General features: G+C 40.4%; 1 protein-coding gene across 2 annotated transcripts in view; it reads right to left on the bottom strand.

The window, feature by feature from the left end:
- The window catches only part of Wdfy2 (WD repeat and FYVE domain containing 2), a 166,943-nt gene that overhangs the window by 33,454 nt on the left and 116,436 nt on the right, over positions 1-17,053 (bottom strand). For both annotated transcript variants that reach the window (XM_004633106.3, XM_023717212.1), the window contains 2 exons: positions 8,275-8,425; positions 2,401-2,513 (listed from right to left, as the gene is read on the bottom strand). In XM_004633106.3, coding sequence (XP_004633163.1) covers positions 2,401-2,513; positions 8,275-8,425 — 264 coding nt within the window. The remainder of the gene's footprint in view (positions 1-2,400; positions 2,514-8,274; positions 8,426-17,053) is intronic.

Genomic DNA, 17,053 nt, shown 5'->3' with positions numbered 1-17,053 from the left:
GATGAGGAATATAGAATGGGCAAGAATATTTTTAAATGATATTGGGGATTAAAAAAGGGGCATGCTGCCACTGACCTGTATTCTTCCCCCACACCCCACCCTCCTTTAGACAGGGTCTCACTATTGTAGTTCAGGCTGGCCTGGAACTCATGGCGACCTGCCTCAGCCACCTAAGTGCTAGGGTTACAGGTGGGTGCCACTACGCCCAGCTTTCTTTGTCCTTTTTATTTTTTATTTTGAGACAGGATTGTGTTTTGTTTTGTTTTGTTTTGTTTTCCTTCGGAACCGGGGATTGAACTCAGGCCCTTGCGCTTGACAGGGAAGCGCATATTCCACTGAGCCATCTCCCTGGCCCAGGATTGTGTTAAGTTACCTAGGCTGGCTGAAGTTTTTTGCCTCAGCTTCCCGAGTAGCTACAATTACAGATGTATCCCACCATGCTGGGCAAGAAATAAAAAACATTTTTAAAAATAAAGCTGATAGCTTTGGAGGCAGCAGCTGGAGACTGGCAAAAGCAGTGTACAGGTGGAGGATTATCAGACAACTCTGAGTACAGCTGGGAAATCCCAATCAGAAATGATGAGTGCTATAGTCTAACGGAAGCACAATGTGAGAGACACAGCAGCCGATACACATGGAGAGAAGGTGGATGGATAGTCAGCCTGCATCACAGACTCCAAGCTTTACTAAGACTCTTGATCACAGAGATGCTCACATAGTGTGCTCTGTGAAGGAAGGGAATACTACTAGGGCGGAAACAACTGGAATTCTGGGAAATGGAAGGACAGAAGACTGGAATACAGCAAGGAGAAGAGCAGGCAGGGTGAAGCAAAGCATTCTGGGAACTAAAAAATGAAACTAATGTCAGGCGTGAAACAGAATTTTAAAGATTTCTTAGGTGAGACAATTGTGGTCCTTTTGAGGCTCTGGTTTGGCTTGGGTATAGCTACCTAAAAACAAATATGAAATGAGAATGATTGGGTTCTTACTCACCGATGCGGTTTCTATGGATTCTTCTTCCTAAAGGCATCGATGATTAAGGTGATTTTTTTTTTGCATTGGTACTATCCAATTAGACATCCTGCTCCCCCTACTTCTGTTCTTACATGACATTCAATCCAAGTATTATCCCTGTTCTACACTACATAGTGGATTGGTAGTCTGCAGGAAACAGAAAAGCCCATGAAGGACCATGAAAACAGGTGATGGTTAGTATCCTCGGATAACATTTTCCTTAGCCAATGCCACATGCAAAGTACTGGCTCATCATCATCGTGTACCCAAGTCTTTCAAAAGCTAAGAATGATTATTTTATATCACTTTGCTTCAATGATTCTAAACAGATCCATAATACAAAGCAGATTTTGGATTAAAAGCTGCAAAGGGCTTAAATGGAAAGAAATGTGAACTTTTCCTTCTTCACGGAGTATGGCCACCCATGACATGTATATTTTCATCTGTTTCAGATGTGAGAATCATTCTCGCACAAGATCTTTTCACTCCAACAGTGACGGCAGATCCAGGGCCTTTTGGAGTTTGAACAGTTACCACAGTCTCGAACAATGTCCCATTAATATATGCCTGCACTGGCTTTCTCAAGTGTAATCTAAAAGAAACTAAATCATCAATATTTTCAAAATAGATTGGTTCCTCTTTTGTCTGGATTATGGAATTCTTTGTTTTTTGTTTTTCCAGTACTGGGGAATGAGTCCAGGGACACTCTACGATTGGGTTATATCCCTTATCAAGATCTGTGGGGCTCAGGGTGAGCCATTCTACCTGGGGAGAAACAGTGGCAGGAATGAGAAAAAGATAGACAAGAAGACAAGAGCTGGGTTAGACGGTGACTCGTATGCCTGGTTGGCGAGATGACCACCTAACAACAATATGGACATTTATTTATACCTTTGTTAAGTTAGTAACACATGACACAAGTTGCCTAATGACTAGTAGCTGATGTTAACCAATCAGGATGCTATCTCAGGACTGAGGTAGCTGGACTGCAAAGGTAACGAGGCCTCATCCCATCCTCCCACACAGGATCAATTTCAGCTTCAGTGGCTCCCAACCATCCCTGCCCTCCTGCCCCCCTTTTTCTTTTAAATTTTGAGACAGGGTCTCACTAAATTGCCCACATGAGATTAGAACTTGCACTCCTCTTGCCTCAGCCTTTGTCAGTACTGGGATTACAGGCATGTGCCACCATGCCCAGCTTAGAGAAAAATTGTTGACATCATTTCTTACTGAACCACTCAAGTCAGTGAAGTACATCAAATGTATCTCTGCACAAGCACAAGCTTTACTTTGTTACTTTAGAACATGTCATCTGAACATCAGAATACACAGAGAGTGGCAAAAGGGCACCACGACGCAGGCACTTGATGACTGGCTTGATCCTACCTGTGTGTCCTTTGAACGTTGTGACCAGTGTGCAGCTTTCCTGCTCCAGCTTGAGGATTGTCACTTGGCCTGAGTGGTCACCAATAAACACATGCCGGGTTTCAATATCAAATCTGTCATGTAAGCATTAAGGCTTGTTTCTTAAAACTGAAGAGGAGGATTTACAATGGCAAAGACGACGGCATGCACATAACAAATGTGCAAATCCCACACGAGAGACCTTGAAATAAGTGCTAAAAGATACAAAGGTAGACTTATGAAAATGAAGGCCGTACCACATTATTGGATACTAAGTCTCAATATGACAAAGATATCTCTTCTTAGTACATTAATTTATCAACTTAATATTACCCCAATAAAGTACTGACAGTGTTTTTAAGTCTGGTGTGTGCACTGCAAAGATCAAATTGAAAAATGAATAAACAAGGGCCAAGGATAATTTGAAAGAATAACATGGCATATGGTAAGGGAAGTTACTATATCAGATGATAAAACACGTTAAAAAGCTTCTCTATGTAAAAGTATGGTACTGATATAAGTACATAGACTAAAAGAAAAGAATATAAAATCCAGAAATAGTCTGCAAAACACAGAGAAATCTAGCACATGTCTGCAAAAGTAGCTCTTCAAATGAATAAGAAAGATGGGTTTAAAAAGTGATGTTGGTGGGCAGGGGAGATAGCTCAGTGGTCTAAGTGCCTGCCTGACAAGCTGAAGGACTCAGGTTTGATCTCTGGTATCACATATGGCAGTCTGGGCATGCCATGCCGGCCACTGAAACCGGGTATGGTGGTGCGTGCCTATAATCCCAGCACTGGGGAGGCTGAAACAGGAGGATAATGACAAGTCTGAGCTGTGTAGTGAGAACCTGGAACAAAAACATTTAAAAAAAAGAATAGAAACGAAAAGTGATTTGGCACAAACTAGACAGCTAGGGGCCGGGGAGATGGCTCAGTGGAATAAGCGCTTCCCTGGCAAGAGCAAGGGCCTGAGAGTTCAATCCCTGGTTCTGAAAAAAAAAAACCAAAAAAACAAAAAAACAAAAAACAAAACAAAACAAAAAAACTAGACAGCTACTTGGGAAAAAATGAGATGTGTATTTCATATTTTGCACCTGGGTAAATTCCAAATAATATAAAGATTCACATCTAGGAAATGAAAATGCAGGTAGTTCAGTATTACAGCACTTGAATAACACATGCACCTCTGGGTCTGATCCTCAGAACAATAGCAACAATGAGAGAAGGGCGATGAGCAGCAGAAGAAGAACACATAAGTTTTACAGTTCGTTTGTTTATTGGCCAGCTCAGCCTGCTCCAAGGGCACCGCTGGAGCAGCATGTGGTGCTGGGGATTGAACTGGATCCCCTGAGTCTGCCTAACTTGCCTAAGCAGGTACTTTAGATGCTGAGCTATCTCACCAGGCTGCCCAAAAGAGTAAGTTTTGGAGAAGTAGGGTTTTTAAAAAACAAATTTGGAATGGAAAAGCTATAGTAAAACCACAAACAACAAATACTATATGCAAAGCCAAAATCCAAAATGGAAAATAATTTTTTTTTGCAGCTATCATTAATCTAGTGGAAAAAAGGCCATATTTGCAACTATAAAAGGACAGTTTAAGAAGAAATGAAAATGGTGCTGTGCAGAAAGATGGACAGACAGACAGAAAGAAAGATGGACAGGCAGGCAGGCAGGAAGGCAGGCAAATAGGCAAATTTAACATCCCTAGCTTGACTGCTCTCCTTGGCAAGGATGCTAACAAAACTGACCTAGTAGGCCAGGGAGATAGCTCAGTGGCATAAGCACCTGCCTCACAAGTACAAGGTCCCGAGTTTGATTTCCAGTACCCCCCTCAAAAAAAAAAGCTGGCCTAGTGTCTACGAACCTGAATTTTTGGAGGGTTCCCATCATTGATGGCAAATGCCTACTTTGCTTTATGTATACAAACAGTAAGGCTTACGCTGAATACCTGCTTTCCTCTGGGGAGTCTAGGATTTTGTATATGCCAGTGGAAGCTGTCTACATGACCAGCTCCCATTACAACTCTAGGTACTGAATCTATAATGGGCATTTTTAGTTTGATAACATCTACTAATCCTATTTCTAGAGAGTGATTCCAGAGAAATACCAGAAGACTGTGAGATAACACAGGTCAGGGCTATTCACTTTCCATTGCTTTAATAGCTTAAGGTTGAAAACAGACCACAAGTCCATCAGTAGGGGACTTATTGAGTTGACCATGCTACACCAACACAATAGAATAATATGCACCTCAAAAAGAAGATTTTCATACATCAACATGGAGTTGTTTCCAAGACAGATTAAGTGTGTGTAATGGGGAAGCCAATAATCTTCAGAATTTATAGGCTGTGTTACCTTTGTGTAATAAAGGGAGGGAAACAGAACTATGTGTGTTTCTCTGTGTGTGTATTTGTGTGTTTATGCACTAATATTTAGAAAAACAAGCACTGAAGATGAAACAAAAATGGCTACCCATCCAGGAATGAATAAATAGGTAAAGCGCAACAAAGTATAACTATATGTAGAATGGATCTCCTCTACAACCAGTTTCAAACAAATCCACTGCAAGAAGTCATTTGCAAAACAACAGCAAAATCTGAAAATAGATTGCGTATTCAACAATACTCAGTGACTATTAATTTCCAGGTGTAATAATAGCATCGTTACTGAAAAATGATTTATATATTTTAGAGGTGCGCAATGAGGTATATAAGGAGGACAGCCTTAAGTTGTGGACTTTGCTTTAAAATACTCTAACAAGAAACAATAGATGTGGGTCATGGGTATATGAGCATCTATCATAGTACTTTCTTAATTTGATGCATTTTTTGAAATTTTTCATAATAAAATATTAAAACAATTATAGAATAAAATATAACACTATTCTTCTAATAAGTTATTAGACATATGTAGTTTAATAACAAAATTTATAAGAAAAACATCACCTTAAGCTTATCTTGATTGATTATAAGAACAAAGATAAAAAAACTAGATTCAATCTGGGACTCAACAGTCTTTCAAAAACTGCAAAGAGGGCTGGCAAGATAGCTCAGCCAACTAAGTGCCTGCTTTGGCAAGTACAGGGACCAGAGTTCCGTCCAGGTCCCGCATGCCGCACTGGCTCCGCCTCTGGGGCACACTGAGCCAGCGACTGAGTCTGGGTGTGGTGGCACACACCTGTAATCTCAGCCCTAGGGAGGCTGAAAACAGGAGGACCACCATGAGTCCGAGCTGCATAGTGAGACCTTGTACCAAATACATAAGTGGAAAAAAGAAAATAAGTGCAAGTAAATTATGGTGTCTTCTAACAATACAAATTCCAGAAAATCTACTCAAAAGAGGGCTGAAATAAAATGACAGTAAAACCCCAAGGCCTGAGTGACTGACATTAAATATGATATGAAGAAACTGAGATAATCTCAATAGCCTTGCAGAACTCTTTACCTGACTAGAAATAAATCTAAGTGACTACATTGGTGGAAAGACATCTCACAATACACGATGATGACACTGTGGCAATAACTCATTTTGAAGAAAAATCCTAAAATTAAAGAGTATTTGTATTATTTTGGTGGAAACAAAAAAAATAGGATCAAAACATGGATAACTAAAAAGGCATTATCTAGTGAGACTAGATAAGGAATTTGCTTTTGTAAAGTACAGCAAGTGAAGTAAGGACTGAAAACATTTACTTCTGTTTCCTATTACCTACCAGTCATGGGACCTTTGGGAAAAACCACCCATCTATTTCATCCATCTAGTTGTGCAGAGCACTGGGTGAAAGATTATGAATTATAGTACTGAAGTTCTCATCCCACTTCTGCCAGGTGTGCCTTGTGGCTCCAAGCCAGTCGTTCAACCTTGCTAAGTCTCTCTGGGCCTCAGTTACTATATAATGAAATAGAAAAGTAGGCGATTTCATTTTACTACATCTTCCTGTTTTGATAGTGAATAAGGTGATGTGTGTAAAAGCATTTTGTGAATTGAGGGACTTCAGATATGAGACATTTTTTCCCCTTTTCCTCTCCTTTTATTATTGTTAGGGGTCATGTAACACTTAGCTTGGACTCTGTAGTCAGATAACAAAATAATTTGAGGGTATTCAGAAATATATCTTTTTTAATTGTGAACTGGGTGATCTTTCTTTGTATCTCTGCTTGAATCTCAGTTACTTTGACTCATATTTATTTCTCTACTAAGAAACCTAGAAGAAGAGAAAAAGGCGGATTTCAATCTGATTTATTCTGTCCCTTAGATGAATGACATGGAGATGGAATAGAGTTAGGTTACTGTAGAGGACTCTGACACTGCTGTTCACCTTGAAGGTAAACAGAGGTAATGATATAATTCTGAACATTTTCCACTGCTCCATCAAACCTTTTTCCTCCTTTCATCAGTTAAAAAACTCTGGAAGAGTACAGGGGCCAGTAAGAGTAGAGGTGTATGTGTGTGGAGGCTCCAGCAGATGAACATGATTAAAAGCTAGCTCTACAGAGGAACCATAATACTGCACTGGCTTGTCTACTAACAACCCATCAAGAAACACCCAGAAAAGCGCCTTGGAAAAGCCCCGTGGGTTTTTGGCTGAAACCTTCTGTTGAAAGCAAAGAGATGCACATGCCATCCAGAGACATGCTTCCAGGGGTAAGCACTGGAACAAGGATTGGCATGGCGGTGCCAAAACTGGAGCGAGCAAGTCAGAGCTGATGGGGTCAGGAACTGCAGTGGCAGCTTTATAGGGTGGGTGCAGTTTCCTCTATCTCCCCAGCAAGGGGGAGGTGTGATCATTTAGCCTGAGAACAAAAGTCTAGAGGCACACACACATATACTTCTGATAGCAATAATAAAACTTTCTACTTGAAAAATAATATAGCATAGACAAAAGAAATAGTCACAAAACGAGGAAGACTTTTGGAGCTGACGGCTATAATCTTACTCCCTAGCTTGGCTTCTGGTGAGGATTTTGCTGCCTAGGTAGGTGACCTCCAAGAAGATTAGGTACTATTTTTGGACTTCAGTTGTCTCAACTGAAAAATGAGGGTGTTACAGACTATTTTTGAAAAAAAAAATTAGTTAACAAAGACTGTATATAATCAAAGAGTGTATATACGACATGATGATTTAATATCTGTATAGACTGTGGAGTGATTAACACAATTAAATTAACTAACATACCCATCACCACCTATAGCAACCACTTGTGTGTGTGGGGGTAAGGAAGATGGATTATGTTGAAACCTAATTCCCAAAGTGATGTGTTATGAGGTAAGGGCTGCTGGAGATGATTAGGTCATGAAGCTGGAGTCACAATGGACACCCCACAGAGCACAGGGAAGTGAGATGATGTTCATCCTCAAACCACAAAGCAGGTACTCACCAGCTGGGGACCCTTGATGCGAGGCCTGAACATCACCAGGCAGTTAGCAGCTGATCCACTCTGGTCCTAGCATGGTAACTTCTCAAGAATTTTTTCAAAAGTAAACAGTAATCTGTTGGTCCTTTCCCCAGGTACCAGTGGAATGTTTTAACCTTACTATTTATTTGTAAACTACAAATCAAGGGCTTTTCTGACAGCTGAGGCTCACAAACCCGGACTATGTTCTCTCTAACGATCAGGAGACCCACAAGCTTCTCAGCAGGGTCTATCATTGAAGGTGCAGTTATTTCGCTCTACTCAGTTTACATAGAAACCCTTGATGACCTGTGCAGTAGAATACTCTCTGAACATCTTAACCACACAGGGAAAGTCAGCATACATAATAAAAAACATTTCAAGTTGCACATACCCCAAATTCTCATGAATTAGTAAGTCATCAGCTAAGTTTCCACCACTGACTCCTCCAGCAAAGGATACTGCAGGCCGGAGGCCACGGCGCTGGTGCGATACCCTCCCAGACGCTGCCCACTCTCAGAGCAGTGCCAGGCAAACTGCTTGTCCTGTCCTGTGCTCAGGACCCACTCCAGCTCCAGGATGAACAGGATCATCGTCACTCTGCTCTGATGAGCTGAAAACCAAGAGACAAAAAGACAATCCATGAAGTGAGCACCCTCCGAGCAGCTGGAAAGTATGGCCTAGACAGACTTCTGTCCCAGGAAGGATGACAGTGTGGGCTGCTAGAGGCAGGAAAAGAACACTGGCTCTCATTGTGGCAGGTCTTGCCCACGCAGACTGCTGTACCTGAGTTTCTAGTATGGTTCTCTTTCTTTTTTCTGGTAATGAACTATCTCTTCCCAGTGCTTCCCCCTTATGCCACTCCAAGAACTACTGCCTGAGAGAACACCTACTCAGGGCTGGGGCCACCTCCCTCAACATTCGAGGGCACTAGAGAGTACCAGACTGAGTGGGGCCCAAAACACATCGGGAATGACATTAGCAATATAGTGTCTCTATGGTCAGTTTTTTACATATTTCTAAAAAAGTAAAGAGCATATTATTCTTTTCTTTCTTTCTTTCTTTCTTCCTTTTTTTTTTTTTTTTTTTTTTGTATTTTAGGGAAGGGTCTACAGGGTGTTCAGGGTCTCACTACTATATCAGACTCGCAGTGATCCGCCTGTTTGTAGCCTCCCAAGAGCTGGGATTACAGGTGCGCACCACCACGCCCAGTCTCAATTGCCATCTAAGCGCACCCCAGGGGTGGGGCCAGCACAGCAGGGTGGGATCAAACCCGTGAGCCTGTTTGCAGGCACTTTAATCTGCTGAGCTATTTGGCCAGCCCTAACAGCATATTATTCTTTTGGTGACGTCTATTTTATAAACTCCTAACAAAATTCTAGAGGGACAGTTGTCAGAAATGAAATACTTAGGGCTGGGCAGATAGTTCAGTGGCATAAGCCCCTGCTTGGCAAGCATAAGGTTCCTAGTTTGATCCCCAGTACCACATGCTGTGCCAGTCTTGGAACCCTGGGTGTGCCGTGCTGGCCACCGGAACCAGGTGTGGTGGTGCACACCTGTAATCCCAGCACTACAGAGGCTGAGACAGGTGGATCACTGTGAGTTGGAACTGTGCAGCAAGACATTGTATCAAATAAATAAATAAATAAATAGAATCAAACACTTAGAACACAGTGATAAAGAGAATAAAATATTCCTTATATCAAAGTATACAGCATATAATACCTTGTCATTATTTACATAATAAAATCATATTTCCTAGAGTTGTTCATATACAAGAGTTCTTGCATCACACAATTTCAAGAGTTCCAGAAGACTATGCCCTCTCGCTTATCCTGCTATTTTCATGTGGGCAAGGCAAGGCAGAGTGAAGGGAAGTAACTTGGCTATGGGCCCTCCATGTTTCTATCAAAGGAAACCACGTAGGAGGATATTTGCTTTTTTCTTCTTAGATAATTCTAGGCAGTGAGGATATGGTCTGTGGTCACTGAACGCAGCTGACTGGAATGAAAACAGGCGGACACCTTCCACTCGGGGAGCAGTCAGGTAGGGCAGAGGAACACTCACGAGTATGGTACGATGGCAGTGAGGACACAGGGGACCCATTTTGGTCACCAAGCACAATTAGCATAGAGTGGTGGTGGTAAACCAATGGCACGCGTACCGCCGCCGGCTGTTTACTATCACTGGCAACTCCAGGAGGTTCAGTATCACTGGTATTATAGAGGGCTAAACGCAGTTACACTGACAACAGCACTGACTGGCAATTTCTGAGTGTCTAACAAGTCCCAGGCACTCAAATGCACCCCTCTCTCAACTGGAACGACCCTGCAATGTGGATGATTTCTGATTTTATACCAAATCTGACTTTAGCCAGCTGTTTTTTTGTTTTTTAAAAATGTATTTAGTACAGGGTCTACAGGGTCTCACTATACAGATTGGACACATGGTGATCCGCCTGTGTTCAGCCTCCCAAGTGCTGGGATTACAGGTGCGAGCCACTACGCCCAGTCTCAGTGACTGTCTCAGCGGCCCTGGGGGTGGGGCCAGCATGGCATGCCAGGGATTGAATCCTGGTCCCTGTGTTTGCCTAAGCAGGCACTTAATAGTCTGTTGAGCTATCTGGTCGGCCCCTAGCCAGCTGGCTTTTTATACAAGCTGCCACAAAGAATTGCCTGAACCATAGCAAATACTGATAGGATAAGACATTTCAATAAATGTCTCACAATTTGAAATCTAACATTTGAAGCATGGAGAATATAAGGGGTAAGGACACAATATTATGACTCCTCCACAATATGCCTTTGAAGGTGCTGGCTTTCATCATGATCAAAATGTAGGGTTTAAAAGATGTGACATTTTGGACAAACATCTTTTCATGTGTGTGTCATACATGTTCAAGTGCCATCAGCCACATAACAGAAGTGAACCCTCTAAACGGTCCAAGGGCACCTGAGTCTATTTCAAATAGAAAGTGGTTCCTAGCATCTCATTCTTTCCTAAAGGGGCTTCTGGCCTTCAGTCTGTCACTTTCTAAGTCCCAGGGATGACAGCAGCCCTAGAAGATAAGAAGGTTTAGCCCTCAGAGTGGCATTCATATGGCAGAGGAGGAGAGGCTGGAGATGCTAAGGGGCTAGTTGGACTGTCAGAGGGAGGAGTGTCGAGCACAGAATCACAGCTCTAGGCCCTCTGTTGTGAAGTCTCCTTCTCATTGCCAGGCTGTCCGTGACTGTCGCACGTGGGGGAACAGTCCCAAATATACTGAAAAATGCACAACTCTTTCCAAAGTGACAGAATTCTTTTACTCTAAAAAAAAACCTTCAAAAATAATGTTTATCACTAAGCTTCAGAAATTCATTTAACATGGGTTTGATATCTGGCTTCCTGAATGTAAGTGAGGAGAGGGAAGTCACTGCCTTCCTTGGTTCTGATCTTAGGTGAGAACCTTTTTTTCCCTCACCATGAAGTATGATGTTCGATATAGTTTTTTGTTTTTTGTTTTTTTTTGTTTGTTTGTTTGTTTTTAAGACAGGGTCTTGCTTTGTGATTCAGGCTGGCCTTGAGCACACTATGTAGCCCAGGCTGGTGACAGTCCTGCCTCAGCCTTCTGAATGCTATTATAGGTGTGCACCATCACACTTGACTCAAATACAGTACTTTGTAGATCTCATTTTTAATCAAACAAGAAGTTTCTTTCCGTTCTTAGTTTGCTGGGCTTTTATTATAAATTGGATTTTATCAAATGCTTTTTTCTACATTGATATATGAATCTTCTTTCTTAGCTTCTGTAATAGTTAACTGATTGTGTCACCTTGAGTAAAAAATGCTCAACTACCTTGGCTCAGCATAGTTCTGGGTGTGGAAGACCCACCCTGGGGAGGATTGTCTTCAGAGTAGTACAAAACAGAAATGAAAAAAAAAAAAAAAAAAAAAAAAAAAAAAAAAGAGAGACGCAGGATGCAGGGAAGAGCTCCAGTCTTCACCTGCACCTTGGATATCCTTCCTGGCTTCCCGCGCAGACTCCAGCCTTCCATTGCAGAGCCTTGGGCTCCCAGGGGGACTCGCATGGGACACTACAGTGGGCTCCAGGCCTTGGATGTCCTATGCAGACAGACACCTGCTGGTCTTCCACACCTGACTCTGTGGGCAGCCCTTGGAATTCTTATATATTTGTATATCTTGCATTAAATGTGTCTCCAGCAAGAACTGACTGACAGAGCCTGTTAATTTTGAATGTTTATACATGTTATGCAGCTGGAATAAGTCTCATTTGGTCAGGCTGTATAATTCTATCTATACACTGTTGGGTTTGGTTTGCTAGCATTTTTTTGAGGATTTTGTGTCCACTTTTGACAGACACTAGTCTATAGCTTCCCTTTCTAATAAGATCTTGGTTTTGGCATCACTAATTTCTTTTTCTGAGATAAAATCCACATAATGCAAAATTCACCACAATAATAGTTTTAGAGTATGTAATTCAGTGGCTTAAAGTATTTATAATGTTTTGCAATCATCATTACCATTGATTTCCAGAAATTTTCTGATGGAGACCACCACAAGGCAGCCCTGAGCAGACTTAAATTAATTGGCTTTTCATGTCTACTTGTGAGTCTGTCTAAGGCGTAGGCTGCTTGTTTTTTGGAGATGGGCAACAGACTCATAGTAAGCGAACCTCTGTGAGTCACCTCTGACTGAGGCCTGAAATGGTGGTAAAGCTGTGATGCCTCAAAGGGTAAGACAGGGCCACAGCCAAGGACACCTGGATGAAACCTCAACTAGATAAAGATTGTACCCTCATCTCACTTCTGGGTGGATTAACTTAATACCTTTCTTGGAAAAGTCCTTGAGTGGGGGCCCTACGCTTCTTGAGTATTCAACTCATTTCTTCTGATAATTAAATAAAAAAACAGGCCAAACCAGCAAAGGTTTTGATTTTGGTCCAGAGAGAATGTGGAATTCTGTGATCTTCCTAGAGCCCTGAAATATTTCATTTGCTTTCTGTTTAGCCTTCACCACATACTTGAGAGATTGCAGACTTGATCATAACAGCTAAGGAATGTTATTAACCCGATAATTTCTATCACCTCAAAACAACAGCCAATATCCCTATTCACCCTTCTCCATTCTAGGTCATCATCCAAGGATTCTCCTATTTTTTACATTTTATACAAATTCAATCATGAGATATGTGGCCTTGGCAGTCTGACTGTTTCTCCTTCAGCATGTTTTCAAAATTAATCCATGCTGAAGCCTGTATCAAAACTTCCTTCCCTTTTTCATTGACAAATAAATAAATACATTTTTGGCTATTCTGAACTTTGTTACTAAGAATGTGGAAAAACTTTTATATGAGTACACACTTTTAATTCCCTTAGGGGTATTATCAGGAATAGAAATGCGTCATCACCAGTGAACTATGTTTAACTCTGAGAAATCAACATTTTTCAAAGTGGCCCTACCATTTTATAATCCCATCATCAACACATGAAGCTTCCAGCTTCTCTATTTTCTGTCAACACTGGTTTATTTTTAAGGAAATAATGCTTCCAAAAACATTTAGAATGGAATGAGAGAATTAATATTATGAGAAAAATTAGTATTTATTGAGGTACTGAACTAGGCAAAATTTATATATGCCATCTCTTTTAAAAATATTTAAATGTGAAAAAAAAAATAAAAATAAATAAAAATATTTAAATGTGATAAAATATATATAAGATTTACACTTTAACTATTTTTATTTTTATTTTTTTACTTTAACTATTTTTAGGTATAAACTACTATACTACAGCATTAAGAATATTCACCCCGTTAGGTAACAACCACCACCATCCAGCTCTAGAATTAGCACAGCTTCCCAAACACAAATTCTGACCAACCCCATTAAAGGCTAATTCCCACTTTCCCTTTTCCCCCAGCCCTTGGCAGCCACCATTCCACTTTGTTTCTGTGAACATGACTACACCCCAGGTACATGGAATCCTGGTTCAGTCTTTAACCTTCTGTGAGGGGCTATTTTGTGACTGGCATACTTAATCTTCAAGTTAATCCAGATGGTACAATGTATTTCAATTTCATTCTTTTTTCAGATAGAATAATATTCCATCCTATGCATGTGCCTCTTTTTGCTTATCATCTGTCAAAGGACATTTAGGGTGGTCCTATCTTGTGGGTACTAAGAAAAATGCTGCTATAGGGGGTCGGGGAGATGGCTCAGTAGAATAAGCGCTTGCCTGGCAGGTGCAAGGGCCTGAGTTCAATCCCTGGTTCCGGAAAAAAAAAAAAAGAAAAATGCTGCTATAAATATCAGCATACAAATACCACTGGAGAGCATTTTTATTTATCTTGAGAAGGCATCACTAATTAATTTGTTTTGTTTTAAAGAGAAAAAATAAAACAAAATAAAAGTTGAAAAGCAAAAAAATTCAAATAAATTTCAAAACAAAATAGGAGGGTAATAATGGATAATACATTGCATATTGTTATCTTTATATTAGTTACTCAGAGTACAGACATCAGCATTTAATTGTCCAAACAGTATTAGCACAAACCTTTCTTTTCAATAAACTAAGTTAGTAGTATATCTAGCTTGCTTGCTTGCTTTCTCTTTCTTTCTTTTCCCTTTTTTCCATTCTCCATCCCAGTTTCTTGTTCCCTTTGAAATTTCTTCCCATTTTACAATATATATTGTACAAGTGAATCTTATTTACTCTTTCAGCTTCTCACATTAAACAATGAGATGTTCACACATGTGTGTTTGGTTTATTTCAGTTATGAGTATGATCTCAGTTTATCTTTCTTTCTGGCTCAACAGTACTCCATCCCTCAGCTGGTGGGTATTTAGGTTATTTCCAAAGACTAGCTATTACAAACTATGTTGCTACAAACATGGGTACACACATATCACTATCACTAGTTTTTGTTTTGTTTTGTTTTTTTTGTGGAACCAGGGATCAAACTGAGGCCTCTGCGCTTGCCAGGGAAGCGCTTATTCCACTGAGCCATCTCTCATCTATCACTAGTTTTTTTGTTGTTTTTTTTTTAATTACATTTATTTATTTATGTGTGTGTGTGTGGCCAGCTCAGCCCACCAGGGGGCGGGGCTGGCTGGCATGTGGTGCTGGGGGAATTGAACCGCGGTCCCTGTGCTTTGCTATGCTTGTTCTAAGTAGGTGCTTTAGACCACTGAGTCATCTCACCAGCCCCTATCACTAGTTTTTGAATGTTAATCCAATGCTGCATTTCTGGGATGAACATCATGCAATCATAATGTATTATCTTTTTAATATACTGCTAGACTTGATTTACTGAAAGTTTGTTTGGATTTGTACATTTATTTTCATGAGGAATGGCAGCATATACTTTTTCGAATTTTTTTTTTTTTTTTTTTTTTTTTGCGGAACCAGGGATTGAACTCAGATCCTTGTGCTTGCCAGGGAAGCACTTATTCTACTGAGCCATCTCCCCCGCCCCGATTTCTTTATAATATTAGTACAATATCAAGAAATGCTGATTTCAAAGAACGAGTTGGGAAGTCCTTTATTCAGTCTCTAAAAGAGCACGTCTAGAGTTAGTACTGTTTCTTTTGAAGGTTCCATAAGATTTACCAGAAAGCTTCCTGGGCCTGAACCTTTCCGTATGGTAAGGTTTCAACTTCATTAGTAAGCACACATCTGTGAGGAGGATCTGTTTCTTCTTGAGTGACCAGTCAGAAAGACTGTGCTCTGTAAGAGTTGATCATTTTGTCATATTAGCATGCACGTGTTCATAATATTCCTTACGGTCCTTTAAATATATCTAGCATCTATGTCATTTGGCTTATTCCTGACTGTAGCAATAGGCATCTTTTTTTCCCAGGTAAGTCTGGCTCAAGGTTTACTACTTTTATTAAACTTTAAAAAAAACCAAAAACAAAACCCACAAAACTTCCAAAATGAGCTGTGAGTCTCGTTCACTTCTCTGTATTTTCTGTCTTCTATTTCATAAACTCCTGCTAGAATCTTTCCTTTTTTCTTAGATTAGGTGTCATGTATTTGCTTGCTCTGGTTTTTTCTAAGGTAGAACGTGAGATCACCGTTGTACCTGCAGCTCTTGCTTCTTTTCCAGCACCAGTATTCTGCCTTTACCATTGGGAAATGACCCTTACTTATCCTTGCTCAGGCTCTTTCCTTTAAATCTACTTTGATGTTAATAAATCTACTCAAGCTTTCATTTAAATTTTTTTGAAAAAAAATTAGTCATTTATTTGTTACAGGTTCTCACAGCTCAAACTCATAGTGATCCTCCTGTCTCAGCCTCCCTAGCACTGGGATTGCAGGCCTGCACCACCACGCCAATTTCAGTGGCTGACTATGCATGGGGCCAGCATGGCATGCAGTACCAGGGACTGAACCCGGGTCCTTGCACTTGCCAGGCAGGCTCGTAGACTGCTGAGCTATCTCCCCAGCCCTCAAGCTTTCTTTTGATTAGTGTTCTAATAACATATCTCCTATCATCTTTTTACTTATAACCTACTGTACCCTCATCTTTAAAATAAGCTTCTTGTGAGCAGGGTACATTTACGTCTTGATTTGTTCCTTCAGTCCAACAGCCTCTGCCTCTCATTTCGCTTTAGACCATTAACCAACAGTTACTGGCACTGTTAAATTGAAATCTATCATCCTGCTATTTGTCTTCCATTTTCCATCTATTCTTCTTCTCTCTTCTCTTTTTTAATGATGTGAATTATTTTATGATTTTTTATTTTGGCTTCTTAGTTGGCTTACTAACTGTAACATTTTGATATTTTAATATTTATTATTATTTTTTATTATGTTTTGAGGTTTTTTGGCAGAACCGGGGATTGAACTCAGGCCCTTACACCTGCCAGGAAAGCGCTTATTCCACTGAGCCCTCTCCCCAGCCCTTTAATAGTTATTTTAATGTTAACAGTATGTCTTTAAATTGCTTCCTTAACTGAAATAACACTTCACATACAGAATAAGAACCTTACACCAGTATAATTCTATTTCTCCTTACCTCTAATGTTATAATAAGAAAAAAAACAAACTGGGGCCAGGGAGAGAGCTCAGCATCATAAGGTCCTGCCTGGCAAGTGCAAGGTCCTGAGTTTGATCCCCAGTACAAAAAAAGCAAAAGCAAAAGCAAAAGCAAAGAAAAGAAAACAAATTATGGCCACTGTTTTTTTTTTTTTTTTTGAGGTACCAGGAATTGAACTCAGGACCCTGCGCTTGCCAGGCAA

The sequence above is a fragment of the Octodon degus genome, unplaced genomic scaffold, assembly GCF_000260255.1.
Source record: "Octodon degus isolate 3935 unplaced genomic scaffold, OctDeg1.0 scaffold00051, whole genome shotgun sequence".
Taxonomy (NCBI): Eukaryota; Metazoa; Chordata; class Mammalia; order Rodentia; family Octodontidae; genus Octodon; species Octodon degus.
The sequence above is the reverse complement of the archived record's forward strand: the minus strand, read 5'-3'. Positions and strand labels throughout refer to the sequence as shown.